At 25.9% G+C, this 19,221-nt stretch overlaps 4 protein-coding genes and 1 long non-coding RNA gene across 7 annotated transcripts; 3 read left to right on the top strand and 2 right to left on the bottom strand.

Moving 5' to 3' along the window:
• The first annotated feature begins 369 nt into the window (after positions 1-369).
• Positions 370-4,894, top strand: LOC149030598 (uncharacterized). Of its 2 annotated transcripts, none has more exons than XR_016178605.1 (3): positions 370-768; positions 2,323-2,488; positions 4,715-4,894. It is a non-coding gene; the product is annotated as an uncharacterized LOC149030598 (long non-coding RNA). The 2 variants fall into 2 exon arrangements; XR_016178606.1 differs by having other exon boundaries at positions 370-755.
• Positions 3,098-6,649, bottom strand: LOC107070549 (persulfide dioxygenase ETHE1, mitochondrial). Its single transcript, XM_089178562.1, has 6 exons — positions 6,084-6,649; positions 5,101-5,245; positions 4,709-4,894; positions 4,343-4,431; positions 4,008-4,218; positions 3,098-3,924 (listed from the first exon to the last, which is right to left on the bottom strand). The coding sequence occupies exons 1-6, from the start codon at positions 6,228-6,230 to the stop codon at positions 3,860-3,862; spliced, it is 843 nt and encodes a 280-aa protein (XP_089034688.1). The 5' UTR covers positions 6,231-6,649; the 3' UTR covers positions 3,098-3,859.
• Positions 6,650-6,895: 246 nt separating this feature from the next.
• Positions 6,896-7,856, top strand: LOC107070505 (small ribosomal subunit protein eS19). 2 transcript variants are annotated; one of them, XM_015328770.2, is made up of 3 exons: positions 6,896-6,981; positions 7,238-7,308; positions 7,434-7,856. In XM_015328770.2, exons 2-3 carry the CDS (start codon positions 7,238-7,240, stop codon positions 7,825-7,827), a joined length of 465 nt encoding a protein of 154 aa, XP_015184256.1. In that variant the 5' UTR covers positions 6,896-6,981; the 3' UTR covers positions 7,828-7,856. The 2 variants fall into 2 exon arrangements, with proteins under 2 accessions (XP_015184256.1, XP_015184255.1); XM_015328769.2 differs by having other exon boundaries at positions 6,913-7,025.
• Positions 7,857-8,406: 550 nt separating this feature from the next.
• Positions 8,407-10,438, top strand: LOC107070504 (uncharacterized). Its single transcript, XM_015328767.2, has 6 exons — positions 8,407-8,698; positions 9,058-9,123; positions 9,203-9,324; positions 9,420-9,552; positions 9,642-9,925; positions 10,095-10,438. Exons 1-6 carry the CDS (start codon positions 8,631-8,633, stop codon positions 10,214-10,216), a joined length of 795 nt encoding a protein of 264 aa, XP_015184253.1. The 5' UTR covers positions 8,407-8,630; the 3' UTR covers positions 10,217-10,438.
• Su(dx) (Suppressor of deltex) lies at positions 10,252-19,037 on the bottom strand. Its single transcript, XM_015328861.2, is given in 14 exon segments — positions 10,252-12,701; positions 13,082-13,300; positions 13,380-13,476; positions 13,894-14,119; positions 14,217-14,491; positions 14,565-14,724; positions 14,803-15,045; positions 15,137-15,450; positions 15,539-15,770; positions 15,859-16,828; positions 16,905-17,298; positions 17,300-17,427; positions 17,534-17,667; positions 18,590-19,037. Coding segments are annotated over 12 exon segments (3,270 nt in total). The 5' UTR covers positions 17,592-17,667; positions 18,590-19,037; the 3' UTR covers positions 10,252-12,701; positions 13,082-13,127.
• Positions 19,038-19,221: the final 184 nt, after the last annotated feature.

Here is a 19,221-nt window from a genome sequence, read left to right on the forward strand (position 1 = left end):
ATATATATAATAATGACACGTTTAAGTAAAGTAATATCAATTACAATTTATATATATATATATAAAGTTCATTCGCGTTGATAGAAATATTGAAATGAATATTTCTTTGTAGAAGATTCTTTTAGAAGTTTCCAAGATATTAATATTTTTTTAAATAACTTAGTAACAATGTTATTACTATTTTCTTTTGTTATTAAATATGTCGAATTAGTTAAAATACATTTGTAATTCTATAAAAGTAGAATTCATGTATAAGATATATTTTTATATTATATATTATTTGATAATAATGATTTCTTACGTTAAAATAATAAAAACCTTTTTTTTTTTTTAATGTAAATACATTCATAATTTGAACAAATTGCAAAAAGAAGTAGGAATAAAAATTGAACAAAATAAAACTTCAATGATAAATTAACATAAGTTAATAAAAATGAGAAATGGGCAGATTGTTTATTTCGTAGGATCGATCTGTACATTGTAAATATTTCTTGTTATAATGTAGCAAGAGTACTTATCGATAATATTCTCAAATCTCACTGATTAAAGTAGAGTAAAGTAGAGTGAATGAGTGAGTGGGCGAGTAAGTGAGTGCGTTCCGTTTGAACGTGAAGTCGTCTAGAACGAGAGGCGTCTGCCGATGTTGAAGAGAAACCAACCCCGACCATTGGCAATCGATGACAAAGGGAGTTTCTCGTGCGCCGCAGTAAATTGATCTTCAGAAAGTGTACGACGTGGGGGAGGAGGACAAAGTCGTGAGTACATAGCGTAGGTATAGGAGAAAAAGCGTATAAAAGAGAAAAAGAGAAGTAGGGCCAGCCGGTTACACGGGCGGGAAAATGAGTGAAAGAAAGAAAGAAAGAGAGGAAAAGAGAACAAGAGAAAGAGAAAGAGAAAGAGAAAGAGAAATCCCCGATGCCGAGGGCGAACTCAACAACCTGTAGATACTAGACTACTGTTGTAGCACGCGACAAAATAACGATAGAATTTCTCTTTTTTTTTTTTTAACTTTCCTATTTTGTCTCCTTCTTTTTTTTTTCCTTTTTTTCATCTTCACCCCTTTCTATATTTTCTCTTTTTAATTTTTCCATTTATTTCTTTGGTTTGTTTGGCAAATGTGAAATTATTGGTATCCAACGAAATCTATTTTCTATGAGAACGATTTCTTTGTCTTCGGAATTTCATTTTCTCGTTCAATGAATTTTGACGAGAGAGAATAGAAAACTTTATATTTCAAAGAGTTCTGAAACTTTATATTGTCATTTTCATTTTTTTTTTTTTTTTTTTTACCTTATAACCAGATATTTTTTCTTTTCATCTTTGATATTGATCAAGTGATCTATACTCAAAATTACATTCGTGTATATTTTATGGTAATTTAACCGAATTTGCATTTTAATTTTACGTTCAATTTAAAAACAAAAAAAATTCTTCTAGTTTATAAATATTTCTTTTTATATATATATATATTATATATTATATATTTGTTGTATTTGCACTTTTACGTATTACTACTTTTATATAAATCATTCAAATTTACAAGTGTGTCACTATTTTCATTCTTGATTTACGACGATCACGCGATCATTTTTACATAATTTGTTATAAAAATCAATAAATTATTATAACGATTTCTCTTATTTTAATATCATTCGATTAATTTTTTTTTAAACGAATTAACGTCTCTCAATCATTAATTAATAAAACAAAAATCTATTGAATTATAATCATAATTAAACAAATAATATTAGAGATTAAGTTACCCTAGCATAGATAATATATAAACTTATCATAGCATTTCATGTAGTGGAGTCATCGCTACTACCTAATATTGATTTTCGGTACAATCAAAGCCGATTCACAAACAATCGTAGCGAGTGCTTGAAGTAGGGAATATAATGCCACGCCTTGAATAATATCAAATGAATAATATGAAAGAAGAAAACACGATCAACTATCTATCAGCATATTAAACTTTTCCACATAATATTAATACGTACATTTGATTGAGAGTTAAAAGAGAGACACGCGTATGATTTAAACGAACTACTAACAAACTAAATAAACGTTTCGTTTAAATTAAACTAATAATAATAAATTTCATTTGGTTGCATACATTTCGTATCATAGCAATTAACAAATGTTCGAAACAAAGAAGGAGAGAAAGAGAGAAAGAGAGAGAGAGAGAGAAGAGGAGAGATGGTATAAAGCTAAACAAAAAAAAAAGGATAAAGAAATTAAAAGCTTAAAAAAAAAAGGATATAAAAGAATCACTGTAACAATAAGTATTTATCTTTTGCTTTCTTTTTTGTCCTTTTTTAGAACAGCATGAAAATGCATAAGTGGATAGCCTTGGCCTGTTCCAACACTCGTGTGTCGGGCACCGTACCTACGGTTACCCTGGAAACGGTATCGATTTCAACCCTCAGCTATGCAGTAGAAGCCAACACCAACACCATGGGGTCTTTTCATCTTCAGTTTCGACGAGGTACGGAGGCCTTTTCGTCAACCCGATTACAAGAAACCCCATTCTTCTGTTTCTTTGTTTCTCTTTCTCTTCTTAGTCACCCCTATTTTCTATCCAATGTATGCAATTTCGAAAAGATACAGGAATTGCGCAAAACAAAGGGTTTCACAATAGGAAAACAATTCGTAGATATCGTAAGGCGTAACACTTTAGTTCTTGGAATAACAATATCGAACGATGCATATCTTAATTTGACACTTTAATGAATTTTAATAATAAACGAATCGAAGAAGTGAAACACGTCATTGCTATTTTTTTTTCCTCTTTTTTTTTTGCTTCTTGTTTGTTTCTCCTTTTATTTTTGTTGTTGTTGCAATTGCTTCAGTTTGTACTTATGCAAATGATCTTATTAGATTTAAAACGTCAAATGCGGAATGACTAAATGTTAAAAAGAATCCATGTTCAAAGCTGATACCGCGATTACACGGGATAAAACACAAGGACCCATGGGAAATTACAGACAATCCTTTCAGGTACATTAAACGAAAGAAGAGTAAACAAGCTTGGATTTAACTAAATATATAGTTTTTGTTGGAAGGTGGGACGGGGACCCAAATTAGGAAGCGCCAATTAAACGTTTGGATTTTCATGTATTATACATATGTATATATATAATGTTTTCTTTTTCTTTTTGTTTTTTGTTTTTATATGATAATTCGTACGCTCCTTTTAAAATTTTTTTTTTTAATATTCTTCTCTAATTAGTTTTATGTTGTGCATGTAGAAAATCATATATAGATATTTATTTATATAATAATACTAGATTAAATTATTCTAATTATTCGTAAGAAATTTAACAATGTTTTTCTTTTAATTGTTCTTCAACAAAATTAGAGCATTTAAATAATAATTTTATTGTTATTATTATTATTATTATTATTATAATGCTAAGTTAATGTATTAATATTTAAATTATATCAAAATATGATATTATACTTGTTATTGTGCACATCTATGATCTTTCCTAAAATATGCAAAATATATATTATGCATGCAGTTTTGTTGTTTTTGCTGTTAAATATTCGTATTATAATTGCACGAATTAGCATGCGTAAATATTATTATTATTATTATTATTATTTAAAAAAAGTTTTCAACTATCATGAAAACTGTAACATGTGTTAAACAATATATATCACATTTATCACCTAATTAAAAATTTTGTATAAATATTAAAATAATATTAGATTCTTCTTCACCTTTCCTAAAAAAAAAAAAAAAAAAAAAAGAAAGAAAAAGAAAAGAAGTCATAGAAATAATAATAATAATAATAAAAAATAAGACTATCTTATCTCATATTTAACGAGGAAAAGGGTTGATGAAACTTTCTCATTAATTATCCTTATCCTTATTTACTTCAAAGACTCCGCAAACTTTGTTCGCTGGTACTGCCTTGTCTGAAAAAAAAAAAAAAATGATTAACATTAGTAATTGAAATTTTTTTCTAAGTATTTAAATATTATATTAATAATAATTTTACCAATCATCTTTGGATAAGGAAGATTAAGATTATTCATAATATTTACAAATTCTTCCAATGATTTAGATAATCTAGGATTCAATAATTTTTCCTCTGCAACAGTAGTCACAGTTCTACCATTATAATCGTGTGCTGGATATAATCTGTAGTATAATGGTAAAGTAAATATATTGTCGTGTACAGACTTGTATAATGTTTCTGGTGAGCCACCCTATGTAACAAAATTAAAAAAAAAAAAAAAGCTTGATACTATACAAATGTATCATATATTGATTGACATATAAAAAACACCATTATTTTTATATTTTTTTATTTTTTTTTTTTTTTATACAAACCTGAAAGTCTGTTCTTCCACATCCACGTATTAACAAAGCATCACCCGTGAAAGCGATTCCCTGTTCGTCGCACACATACGTCACGCATCCTACATAAATGTTTCAATATAAAAGTTTAATATCAAATGTATTTTATATACAATCGTTCAATTTTTCACACGTATGTATACTTATATATATATATATATATATATAATAAAATTTATATATATATATATATATATATATATATATATATATATATATATATATATATATATAAATAATATAATATAAGTGTAACTATTAAATACAATTGTAGAAGCATGTAAATGAATAAGAATGTGATAAGTGAAATATCTTTCAAAATGGTTATATGTTAAACACCTTCAGTATGACCAGGTGTGGGTATCACCACCAGATAATGTCTGCCAAATTTGATGTGGTCTCGTGGCTCCAAGAGAATGTCGGCCTCTGCACCACTATTGCGGGAGATCATCGATCGACAACCTGGTAATAATGATTTCAATCGGCCCGTTCCTGTAATGTGGTCTGCGTGCATGTGTGTGTTCACTGTAAAAAAGAAATAATCGTTAATTAAAAAAGGGAACAATTTATTGATTTCATTTTTATACATTTTTATTCAATATGAAATTTTTCTTTTTTTTATTTAATTTAAAGTAGAAAAAATGCATTTTGTTTTCTTTTTCTTTCTTTTTTTCTTTTTTGTTTCATTTTTGAAAAAATAAAAAAAAAATAAAAAAGAGATAACAACTTACAAACATATTTTAAATTTAAACCAAGTTCCTCGACGATTTTTTTATCTCGTTCAGCCCATTCGATGACTGGATCAATTAAAACAGCTTCTTTATTGTTAATATCAGCAAGTAAATATGTGTATGTACTGGACACTGGATCGAATAACTAAAATGTTTTTTAATATTTAATAAAAATTAGAAGAGTGTATAGACTTACATATAAATTGTAAATTATATAAAGTAATTTATTGTTATTGTGAAATAAATAAAATGAAATGTATTATATATATATATGAAAAAAAATGTATAACTAAAATTAATTAGATTTTACCTACCCAAAGATAAGCTTTTGATCATCCATCTAACATAAAAACTTAACATGAAGATTATCTTTTTAAGCCAGATGATTTAATATTATATAATTTGAATAAAGAGAGCAAGATCTTAATTTTTAGATAATAAAATGTGTTCGCTTTTATTTTTATGTTAATATAAATATATTATATTTATAACATACGTATTGCAGTTATATGTTTTCAATATGTTTATTTGGTAATAACTTTATTCAGTTATTTAATATAATTTATTTAATTTATTTGTAAATATACAAATATACTGAAAGTTTTATTAAAATATTATATATAGTATTATTAAATTAACCACACAACTAAAATAATGTTATCTAAAATTAGATTGTATACAGTCAGCTATATTTAAAAATGAAAATTGTTAGTAAAGTATATATTCATTAATAATATTCTAATAACTATAACAAAAATGAAGTATAAGTCAGATTAGATACTGTTTAAAATATACATAAAAATATTGTTAAATATTTTTAATACAATTATGTTATTTACAATAATAAACAATGTACATAACATTATGCAATATAATGAACTACGTTGATAAAATGAGTGACAGAGAGAGTATTACTTTTTATATATGACAGGTAATATAAAAGAAATGTTAAATGACTACAAAGATATGCAATATTTACATACCTGTTGAAATAAGAAATCCTTAGAGAAAGAAATATGTTCAGTCAAAGTTCCATGTTGATGATAATTTTCTACAGACATAATTCCTGCTCTAAAATATTTTCCTGCCAATCTTAATATTTGCTGACTCAATTTATTTAATACGCTCATCTTTGTAACAAGTTATATCACTACCAGTTTTTATTAGAAGATAAATGGTATTAAATACCTCAATACAAATTTGGTTATGTATGTATGTATGTGTATATATATATGTACATATATAAACGTTTATAAGATAATGACGATAAATATATTTTTACACAATATAACACTTGAAAGGTAACGATATGAGATCATCTTATTAGTTATATCGTTGATAACTTTGATAACATAACCTTTAAAATAATCTTACATTAAAGATATCATTATCTTTATATGAAAAGTAAAGAAACATTTATAAATAATATATTTACATATTATTTTTAATATAATGATTAAAATAAACAACTAACTTATCTGCTAGATCACAATATTAAGTGTAATAAACTTTAAAATCACTTCACCATGTTTAAACTGTGTCACAAGTCTTCACTTACTAAATGTCTTCGCTTACTAACGCACGTTAACCAATCACAAAGCAGAATGGCTAGTGAATGTGCTAGTGCTATTGAAATGATTTTGAATTAACAAAAAATAAGTAAAATATATAATTTACTTATTTTTTATTTATAAAATAATATATCTATTATAAAAAAAAGCTGTAATTAATTTTTTTTGATATTAATATATCGAAAAACATAATCCAAAAAAAATAACTATGTAGTCCATCTATAGAGAATAGTTCTATGGTCATTTCCTCTTAGTAGATTTCCCGGTATTCCATCTTGGATTTCTTCTTTCCACTTTATTACTTGCGAAGGTAAAGGACTTATACAATTTGCAGTTATTGTTAAATATTAAAAGGTTTGAGTGATTATTATTAAATATATTTTCTTCAAAATTAATTAAAAGTTAATTAATAATTACTAGTATATATTAGTGTTACACGTATTGCTGAATTTATATCATGAAAAATAATATATGATCATATAGTATTCATCCATGTGGTTGAGATTGATGTCCAATACGTTGTATATTGATTTCAGCTTTTTAATTAATTTATTTATTTATTTTAGATGCCTTCGGTAACATTAAAGGACGTTGACCAACACAAATTTGTGAAAGCTTTTGCAGCTTTCCTTAAAAAGTAAGTTTTATTATTTACATTTTAATAGGTTAAGTTATAATCTATTCTATAGTATTTAACTACTGTTATATTGTTGTTTTTGAAATGTTTAATTTATACTAATGCAATTTTGTATTATTTTTTAGGACAGGCAAAATGCGTGTCCCAGAATGGGTTGATATTGTAAAATCAGCTCGTTTCAAGGAACTTGCTCCTTATGACCCAGATTGGTATTACATCCGTTGTGCAGCATTAGTTCGTCATATTTACATTCGCAGTCCAATTGGTGTTGGAGCAGTAACGAAGATCTTTGGTGGTCGTAAACGTAATGGAACACATCCCAGTCATTTCTGTCGGTCAGCTGGTGGTGTTGCTCGTAAAGCTCTCCAAAGTTTAGAACAATTAAAACTTATAGAGAAAGCTCCTCTTGGTGGACGCAGGCTTACAAGTCAAGGACGCAGAGATTTAGATCGTATTGCTGCTCAGATTAAAGCCAAGAGCAAAAATCAATTAAAACTTCAAGAAACTCTTGTTCTTTAAGCTTTTTCAATAAAATTTAAAATACTTTATCTATTATAGTCATTATTTCTCACCCTACATTTGTAGAATAATTTTAACTTACTTGTACTGCATTATATATATATATATATATATATATATATATATATATATATATATATATATGTATTTAAAATACTATTTTAAAGAAAAAAGTAAATGTATTTATAATTATATTGCATCAATACATGTATCAGATCTAGTAATAATTGTATAATTTTTATTTATATTATGTTAATTAGATTATTATTGTATAATTTCATAAATGCATGATATGAATATGACAATAATTATTACTAGATCAACATTAATTACTACTTTAGTCATATGAGTAAAATAATATAAATTAATAGTAAATACAAAATCCAAATACTATAATATAATCTTTTTCCAAGATATATTTATATTATTTAATATAATTAATAATAATCGAAATTTCTCGTAAATTCATTTGTATTTCGAGAATTATTACGAAAAAGAAAATAAAATAGATGGCGCCAAAATATAAATCTTAAAAGCTATCCTATTGGCTATGCTAGTTTTATTTATTTTTCTTTTTATTTTTTTTTATTCAAATTATCTCAGCTGTAAGAATAATGCTGAATTGTCGAATAACATATTGACTATGTTAAATGAAATTGTCATATGGCATCGTTACAAGTTATTCTATGTGGATAGATTATTATATACAAGGAATATGACGTAATCTTATTTGTTTTGAAGAGATCTAACATAAGTGCATCATTATAAGTAATTGACTGCGTAGAAAAATAATATTAATAAAAATGCCATTTTTTAATTTCTTTCGAAATTTTTTCACTGGAGGAGAAAGAGGAGATTTTGGCAATGAATGGTAATAAATTATTTATATATATATATATCTGTGTGTTAACAAACAAATAAATAATAACGATAATAATTTATATCAAACACACTTTATGTCTGTAAATTTAGAAAGAACCTTCTAGGTTTATATTAATTTTGTAACATATCAAAGATGTGTTTTTTATTTCTACATATTAATATTAAAAGCTTTTAATTTCTTGAATAAACTATTATCACTTTGTAGAATAGTTTACATGTAACCATATAGCTTTATTAAAAATTTCAAGTATCTATCTTTTCATTCTAACCTCAATTTCTTATTAGTATAATTTTATTTATTTATATTTACTAATAAATTATTTTTTGTTTAATGATCACAACCATAAGGAAGAACAGTTTTCGTAATCCTATTTGGCAAAATGATGAAGATGACAATGATGACGATGACTTCAGGTATGTCTATAAAGAAATTCATTTTGTACAATGTTAATGTGTATATAATTATATTAGATAATTTAATGGATTATTTTAGGCATGTTGAAGATAATATCATCGGTGATGCAATGCAAATGGCACATTTGTTTGAATCTCAATTGGATAACATGATTAAAGCTATTTTTTCTAATTTTGGTGATAGATTAATGATTACACCAGGTACATATGGAATTATATTCAATATATAATCTTATCATTATTATATAATTATTATTTTATTGATTTAATAAGAAATTGTATATATATATTTCAAGGTATCATAGAAGAATTACCACAAGAAGGACAAAGTACTAATAGTTTACGTGATCAAGTTTTAAAACCTGGATTTGATCTTCCCAGTGAAAAAGAACAAGAAAAATCTAGAGTGGATATCGATTTAGATGGAAAGTATGATATTTCTAAAATATCATTCACTTCTTTTTTTCTCCTCGTTGTTTGATAATTTCCTTGATTTATTTCATTCGTTTTATTCATAGAATCTCAGCTGATAATTTATTCAAAACTTGGGACAACAAGCCTGATAATAGAGAAATTGTACCTTCTATCCAACAATTTCCTCAAAGTTCCAAGTTTATTACTAAAAGATCTATACGTATAATGGGTGATGTTATTGAAGAACATCAGGTAATAAAAGATGGTGAAGGTAATCAAAAGGAGATACTTTCTAAACAGATTGGTAATAAGAAATATGTTATTGAAACTGAGAAAGATAAAAATGGTGTAGAAACTGCAAAGGAAAATATAATTAATATAGATGAAAGTAAGTTGTAATATGTATTTTTTCTTCTTCTTTTTTTCTCGATAACATTAGTAAACCATTAATGTGTGTTCATATATATTTACAATGTTTTTTTTTTAGCAATATTATGTGATATATATATAATAATAATAATAATAATAATATGATTTTTCTTTAAATTGTTTTTAAGGTGAATTGCAAAATTTTAAACCAAAACTATCACATCAAGATGATAATCATTTGAATAATCCTAGTAAACTTTTAAATTATTTCCCATGGGATAAATTTTTTGGTCCAAATCCAAAATTATAATAATAGTATTTCTTTAGTAGCACGTAGGGATGATGAATGGCTACTCTAAAAAAAAAAAAAAAAAAAAAAAAAAAGGGATGCCCTTTTTTATATATATATATATTATATTATTATTATTTATAACATGTGCTACTACATCTATTAAAAACTTATAATGTGATTGTAGTTGATAATACGTTATTATTAAAATAAATTATAAAATAAAACGATTTAAAATATTCATTTTAAGTGTTGTTTCTTCTTTTTACCACGATTATCCAATTTTTACATTATAAATGAACATTATTGTACAAATTTAAAGTTTCTTACATTTAGTATAATAATAATAATAAGAATTGTAATAATTATTGGTTACATGATGGTTGAACGTAAGTAAATGATCTAATGAAAGAATTTTATTTCATTAATTCATTCTAAATGTGTTGATACTGGTGTTATGATTTTTGAACAAGCATCAATTTTGGATATAACATTATATATGATAGGTATCGCAACATCAAATGATATTCTTTACATAATGTTCATATATAAGTGTATATATATATATATATATATATATATACGTGTTTTAAAGCAAATATATATACAGTCTATTTATATATGTTATGTGTATCCCAAGATAATAATTAATATCTACAATTTTGTCATATGTTCTTCTTATTTTTCTTTCTTTTTCCTTTTTTCTTTTTTTTTTTTTTATATAAAATGTTAATGGTAACATGTGTGTATATATAGGAGCATTTATATGTGTGTTTGTATAGTTTACACAATATATATTATTATTATTACAGCGAGCAATGTTTGTATTTGCATATAAACATGGCAGCATCTCTATGATTAAACTCCTTACCTTATAATAACATGTGAGACATGTAAAAATAATTTACAACTCAAATACGAAAAACACGTGTTCAACTCGATCAAATAATTTACATCAATCAGATAAAACTCTTTTCTCTATTTAATTGTTTTGAAAATTAACGACACGATACATATAAAGATATTTATTATTTTATAATTAATAATAATAATAATAATATAACTGATTATATTTTATAAATATATATATATATATATATATATATTTTTTTACACAATAAATTTTATAATACATAATAAAACAAATAAAAAAAAAATAAGTTTTTTTTTAGGAGAAGCTTATTTTATCAATGAATTATATTTCAATAAATTTTGTCTAAACATAAATTAAAATATTAAGAAAAATTGTACTGTATATTTGTAGATAAGAATCCTTGTCAATTAAAATGATTATCTCTTTGACAAGACAATTAATGTAATTGAATAGTCCTACATTGTAGAATATTTTTCAAAATATTTTTCAAAATATTTTTCATCTCCAAAAAATTGTTTAAAATACATTTCATGATTTTTCATTTTATTTAGTTCAATTTATATATATTTAAAAGTATGGGGATAGAATATTATACTTGTAATTAAGGTGGTATGTATAACTGACTCGTGTTATTTATATTTGGCTTTTGTTAACATTATTTAAAATCTCACACAATACCATAAGGCAAGGGATTAAGTAATCTATACAAACTAAACATCATAGGGATAATTACTTTCGTTATAATATATTGCATGATTACATATAGCCTCCAATATGTACAATTAATTCATGTATTATAATCCTATCATATTTTTTTTTACGTAATCATAATGATCGATAGAGAAAATGTCAATGAAATAAGACAATATTTTAAACAAATGATTAATATATTAGTTACTTAATACTATTTTATAAATTATGATAAAAGCCATCGAATAGAAAGGATTTGTCAGATTGCTTAAAAACTAGGATTGCGAATACTTAAAGAAAGATTAACACACTAACGATTAAAATATAATTCAAGAATATTTATACACAATTTGTTTGTTTGTTTTCTTTTTTCATTTTGTTTTTTTTTTTCATGATTTCTTTTCATTGACATTTTCTTTTTAACTTGAATTTTCCTTTTTAAAACTTCACGAAATTAAAAAAGGAAAATAAAATCGTACACTTTTTTGGAAAAAACTACACATTTCCAATTTGAATAATAATAATAATAATAATAAAAATAATAATAATAATAATAATAATAATAATATAATAACATTTGGAATCTATGATTTTCAATGTCGATTAAAAACAATAATCATTATTTTTGGAATAATCTACAATATTGTGCATACGCCTGAATCAATATAAATATATATTAACAGAAATAGTTAATAATTATCTAATTTTTACAATATTATTTAGTTATACTTCCCCACATAAACCTGTATATAATATACATCGATATATAATATTAATTAATCAGATTTTACACATCCCAGGTTGATTTTATAGTAAGTGTTGGATTAATTCTGAATTTATTTTATATATATATATATATTATTAAAGGCAGCAAACTCTCTCAGTATTTATTGTTGAAACATAAATTGTAGTGCCAAGGACTATTGCCATCCCATTCATTGCCTATATATTTACGAATGAAATTATTATACAGAATTTTTATTTCGATATAATTATTAATTATTATAAAACGAGATTAACCTTTGCTTACCACCCTTCCTGAAGTAACACGCTTACCACACCCAGGCGAGAAAAATTGTTATAAAAAAGAAACTATTGCATAGATTTACTTCAACATTTTTTTTTTGAGACTTCTTTAATACTTACTTAAAAAGACTATATAGGTTTTATAGCTTTAAATTAAATTCAAATATGTTGAAAACATTTTACCAAAGTTGAACAATTGAGAAAAATGACTCAAGTTGCAAAAAAAGGTCGTCTGGGTCCTTTCGGACCAAGTGTGGTAAGCAAAGGTTAATAATAATAATATGTGTTGTATTTACCTATCAAAAGATTTGTCTTATATATATATATATATTTGTTTAGTAATTATTCTTGACCAAAACCTTCTGTTTCCTCAATTGCATAATTTAATTTTTCAACCAATTGATCATAACTTTTATACGGTGGTAAGTCAAGTCTGTTAAAACATGTGTGGGATCTTGGTAACCATGTATCTTTTCCAACTTTTTCAATACAAAATCGTTGAGGCCCGTTACTTCCTACAAATATATAATAAAATATATTGTGTGTGATATACATAAATTTATAGAAATATTTAAACATATAAAATTATTGTACCCATTAATTCAGCAAATCCTCCAACAGGAACTCTGCAAGTACCAGTTACAAATTGTAAAAGACGAGCCCTTTTCTCGTTGTCTGTTCTTGTTACGAACTACAAATAATTGATAAACGTTATAAACATTTGATTATAAATATTCTTTAGTAGCACAAAATATTGAATACATGTGTATTTAATATTAAAAAGGCATAGAATATTTTTTTAATATATTAAATTAAATTATTATATATATATATATATATTAAATATTTATATAAATTAATTATTATATAAATTAAATTTATTATATATAAATATTGAATACATGTGTATTTAATATTAAATATTAATTAAATATTAATTAAATATTAATATAATTAATTAAATATTAATTAAATATTAAATATAATTAATTAAATATTAATTAAATATTAAATATTAATATTAAATACACATGTATTCAATATTTTTCAATATTTTGTGCTACTAGGGATTAAATCATAGAATAAAACAAATAGAATATTTATTTACCTGCCAAAACCATAAAACTTGTTTACTATTACGAGTATAATGTCTATAAATGGTATTACGTTGCCAATCTTCAACATCGATTTCTTGCATACCACACAACATTAACTCCAATTCACGTTCGTCAAAATACTTCAACCATTCTAATGGTACAACTGAATTAAATCCATCTAAAAAGGCTTTCGTTTGTTCTTCTATACCTCTGGTCATTCTCCATTCAGTCATTAATCTATAATAACAATAAGAATAATAATAAATAAATAAATAAATAATAAATTATCTACTTTTGAAATATTTCCAAATTGAAAATTTGGATATTTCAATACCTAATATATTCTTCTTTATTGTCTTCAACAACTCTAATTTTATCACCATTTTCTTTTAATTCATGATGAATGACCTGTCCAAGAATTTCAAAGTCTACACTATAATACAATTCTAAGGCGCATTCATCGATATTATTTTCTTTTATCCAAATAAGAGATTTGTAGAATTCTGGATCGATAGATTCAATATCTTTCATAACTAATTTTTTATTTAACATTCTTTTAAAAAATGGCATAGTAAAACCACTATAAATAAATCGTCCATGGTAAAGAGCCTAAACATCAAAAATATATTTTTCATTAATTTATAATATAATAATATTAATGTGCATCAAGAAATATACAAACCATTGCGATAAATCTGCCAATAAATTTAAAATATTGCAAATGATCAGGATTGACATAAGATGCAGGATTTATTTGTAAGCTGTAATTGCTTTTATTAGCATATTCGAATAAACAATACATAGGATTTAAAACTTCGTGACTCAATAAAAAGAACCATTCTCTAAAAAGATCAATAACAACAAAGTAATTAGAAATATTATAAAAATCTGAAATATTAAATATATTTATTCAAATTTACCTGGATACACCACCATAATCTAAGCCCTCTTCTCCTTTAAAAATGATATATAATCTTCGCCTAAGTGCAAATGCTTCTGCGTTCATTATTTGATGATAAGAATCTTCAAATAATGTTTGTCGACTAACACTGATTTTAATATGATTGGGTAATGCATTGGTTTGACACAAGAAACGAAATTGTGATAATTTCCAACGGAATGATCTCTCGTATGCCCTTGGTACTCGATAAACTCCTTTTGGTCTTGATTATTCAATTCATTATTCAATGTTATATTATAATTCTATATATAGATATATATAAAATAGTATTTTTAAAAATGAATAATAATTACCCTTTCGGTGCACCTGGCCTTGGGTCTTGGAATGTTGTAGTTCTCGTATTATGATCTACGAAATATCTAACACCATCTTCTGTTAATCGAATTTCCCAACCATCTGGCAATGGTGGTTCATCTATTCCTGTTTCTTGTCCTTGCGTACGAGGATCTTCCCATTGAGTTGTTCGATTTTTATGATTTACATAGTATACTCGACCTTCTGGTTGTTTACGTCTTTCCCAACCAGCTGGTAATGGTCCAAGGATATCATCGTCGTCAGGCATAGAAGATGCTAGCTGTCCTGCCACAACGGCTGCTGCCCCAAGAGGCTGGAATATATGTTATATATTAAACAATCAGTTTCAAAATAAAATAATATTGCTTGTATCGAATATTATTTCAAATATAATAACTTACTTGAGGATAAAGAAATCGTTGATTGCCTTGTTGAACGACATATTGTCTTTCACCTTGCCATTGTTGGAAATGCTGCAATCGTTCCGTGTTTGGTCTCTGCCATGTTGTACTTCTTGTATTATGATCCACATAATAAATTCTACCTCTTGGATCTCTGCGTACTTCCCATCCTGGTGGTAATGGTTGTGGTCTTTCCCATGATGTACTTCTTGTGTTATGATCAACATAATACCTATAATAAATATAACGAAAGAGTTAGAAAGATAGATTTAAATAATGAAATATTTAATAATTATATTTATTAAGAAGAACTTAAATACCTTCGATTATAACCGTCACATCTCATTTCCCAACCAGGTGGAAGAGGTTCTTCCGAATGGCATGCATTATCAACTTCTGAAAGCATTGCTGATGGTCCAGGTTGTACAATAGATTGTCCAGCCACAGGCATAGTAGGTTGTCCTGCCAATGATACTGCTGGTTGAACCATTCTAGTAAGTGAACGAGACTCCGGCAAATTATTAGTTGTAAATTCTTCTGAATGTGGAATAACAGTGCGACCATCTGTTACTGCATTTAACATAGATTGTTCTGATCGAGGAATACAATGCGGAAGAAGAATACTGTTATTTTGTTCAGTACGAGTAATTCCACGAGCTTCAGATAAATGATCCGATCGTGTTTCTGTATTGGGTAATGATGTTGATTCTACTCGAGAACTTGAACATGTATTTATATTAGAAAGTGATAACGGTTCTGATAAAGAAACTGTACTACGCCCATCAGAAGCTGAACTAGATGCAGATTGATCAGCTCGAAAATTCACTAAACGTTCATTTGTAGCAGATACGATAGAGGATTGTTCTGGACGAGAAACTGGACGTCCACCCTCTGATATGTTATGATTGGTTGGTAATTCTGCACGTGATGGTCGGCACCCATCCATCAAAGATGTTGTATGTCGTTCTGTTGTTCTAGTTGGTTTTTCAGGTGTTTGAGTTGCTGGTTTATCTGCCATAGGAATAGCATGTCCATTTGCCAAATGAATTGAACACATTTTACTACTTCCTGGTTTATCATTCTCGTGTGGTTTGTGATGTTGAGTAGAATTGTGTTTATCTATACCAGATTGATTGGCACTAGCATTATATGTAGAACTGTGATGAGCATTGCTCTGACCACAAGATACTGACGACGGTGTGGCAGTTTCATTGGAATGTAATCTCATTCGACCACGTACTCCTCCATTCAACACGCTACAGTTACTTACAGTATCACTACTGCTAGCACCTACAATAAACAAATATATGAGTAATATAAGAATAGATTTAGATAGTACAGATAACAACTAAAATAATTGATTTACCATCTGGTACGGTACATGGAACTTGACATAATGATTCATTAGTATTGCTTGTTTTAGAATTATTAAGGTCAATTCTCAAGTTATCGAATAATGTATCCAATTCTCCAGTTTTTGGTAACTGAGCATCATGAACAGGTGTAATATCATTGATATCTATTGATAATCCATCGAAGACAGTTACTAGCTCTCCGATTTTGTTAACAGAAAAATCATGTTTATAAAAATTCATCAAATCAAACGTTAACTCCAAGTTTTCCAATTTTCCATTATAATGAGACAAGATTTGAAACAGACTTATTCTTTTCTCTCCTAATAAAGTGTCCTTTCTGAACGTGCTATGATCGAATAAACGAAAATGTAATTGAGAATACGGTTTGACCAAGACGTGAAATCTTTTCCTCCCATTTTGGTTGATATGTCGATTTGGATACATCCGTTGTAAGAAGTCTTTCACCATCCACAGAAATTTCTATATAAGGATTAGGTTTTAAGAATGATGAACTTCTTAATACTGCCCCTTCGACTAAAATGACACACAAAACAGTATCACATATATTTGTAAGAAAAATTTGACTTGTAAAGTACAAAATTGATATAAATATAATAAGTATGTTTTTTTTTATACTAACTTATAATATCTAATTGATAAAATCCAGATGACAAAGGTCCTTTTTTACCGTGGGACATCGTATGTTCTTTATTACGGTTCAATATAGTGATCCCACAAATCTCATAATTTCTTTAATCTTAGACGTAGCAATACCTAAAATATATATTACAATTTTTATAATATATACAAATTCAAATTGAATTTATGTTTATGTGTATAAATAATATATCAATAATAACATTAAATTGTTCTATTCCTATGTAGGATCAAATGAAAAAAATAATCTTTCTACTTTGACTGTAATAACTTTGTCAATAAAACATTTAAAAGGCTAAGTTAGTTATAAAATATGGTGGAAAAATTTGGGGATAAAACTAGGACACCTTATATATATAGATATATATATATATATATCATGCATACACATACACATATATCAAAGTCTACTTATTCTATTACTCATATAAGACAATAATTACTTATTAAACTGATATATTATCTTTACGACATAAACATATAAGGTGATAATAAGAAACAACATGAATATGAGTAAGATTTGATAAAAATGATTTGCTTATTAAAATGTAGAGCAGATGATGGGGAAATACAAAAAATAGAAATAAAAATAAAAAGATGATACATATAATAATAATAATAAATAATTAAATGACACTTGTTCACACAAATTCAGTACAAGTATAATAAATCATTTAGTGACAGCTTAAAAATAAATAAAATAATCTATGCAATTAGAATAACATTACAATAAGCGTCGAGATATGTAATAATATAATTTTTTCTTATAAATGTATATATATATATATATATATATATACATCTGTATAAATTTTAGCCGATTAAATTGCATGATACTTTCTCTTCCATTTTCTTAATGATCATTGTCAAACTTTTCCGATAAAGAATACATGAAGAAATAATTAAAATGTAATTTAGGATTTTATTAAACACTTCCAAAATTGACGATATCATTAAACTTTTCTATTAATCGGTCACCATCTTTTCATGATCATTCCATACGTCACAAACATATAGAAAATCTTTGTCATATACATACTTTCGCATCTGAGTTGCGTTCCCAAAATTACCCCACCGTCAACTTTTATTAAACGTTCAAGGTGACATTTCTGCGATCACAAATCAGTTTAAATTATCACTACTGTCAATTAGAACATGTTTCTTTTTTAATCACCGTCAAATAGTTACCGAAATTAATAGGACAACTTGATTGAAGTTAGTATTTGCCAATAACGTGATACGAGACTCCTCTCTTTCTAGTGGTATTCAAAATATCACTTTACACACTGTCTATGACAAAAAAAAATGTATATTTTAAAAACGTCCGTACGTCTTTATATACCGTAATAATTACCCTTGTCTTTGACAAATGATTCAATGTTATTTAATAATTTTTCTACAATATTTGATAACTGTAAAATATAGATTAAAACTACATATATCTTGTACACTTTATTGAAATAATTACTATGTTTTCTTCTGACAATTTCATTATTGGTATTGAGCCAATGAGAGAACAGAGTGAACACGTAGCGCCACCACGATCCAACGGATTTTTTCTGTAATTATAATTTTTTATTAAAAATATTTCATTATAAATATTAAATCAATGAGAAAATATAAATAAATCTAAGAGCCACTTAGATCGTATCGATTTTATTTATAATTATT

This window comes from Polistes dominula, unplaced genomic scaffold, assembly GCF_049000335.1.
Source record: "Polistes dominula isolate Pdom_NZ unplaced genomic scaffold, Pdom_raw_medaka contig_11, whole genome shotgun sequence".
Taxonomy (NCBI): domain Eukaryota; kingdom Metazoa; phylum Arthropoda; class Insecta; order Hymenoptera; family Vespidae; genus Polistes; species Polistes dominula.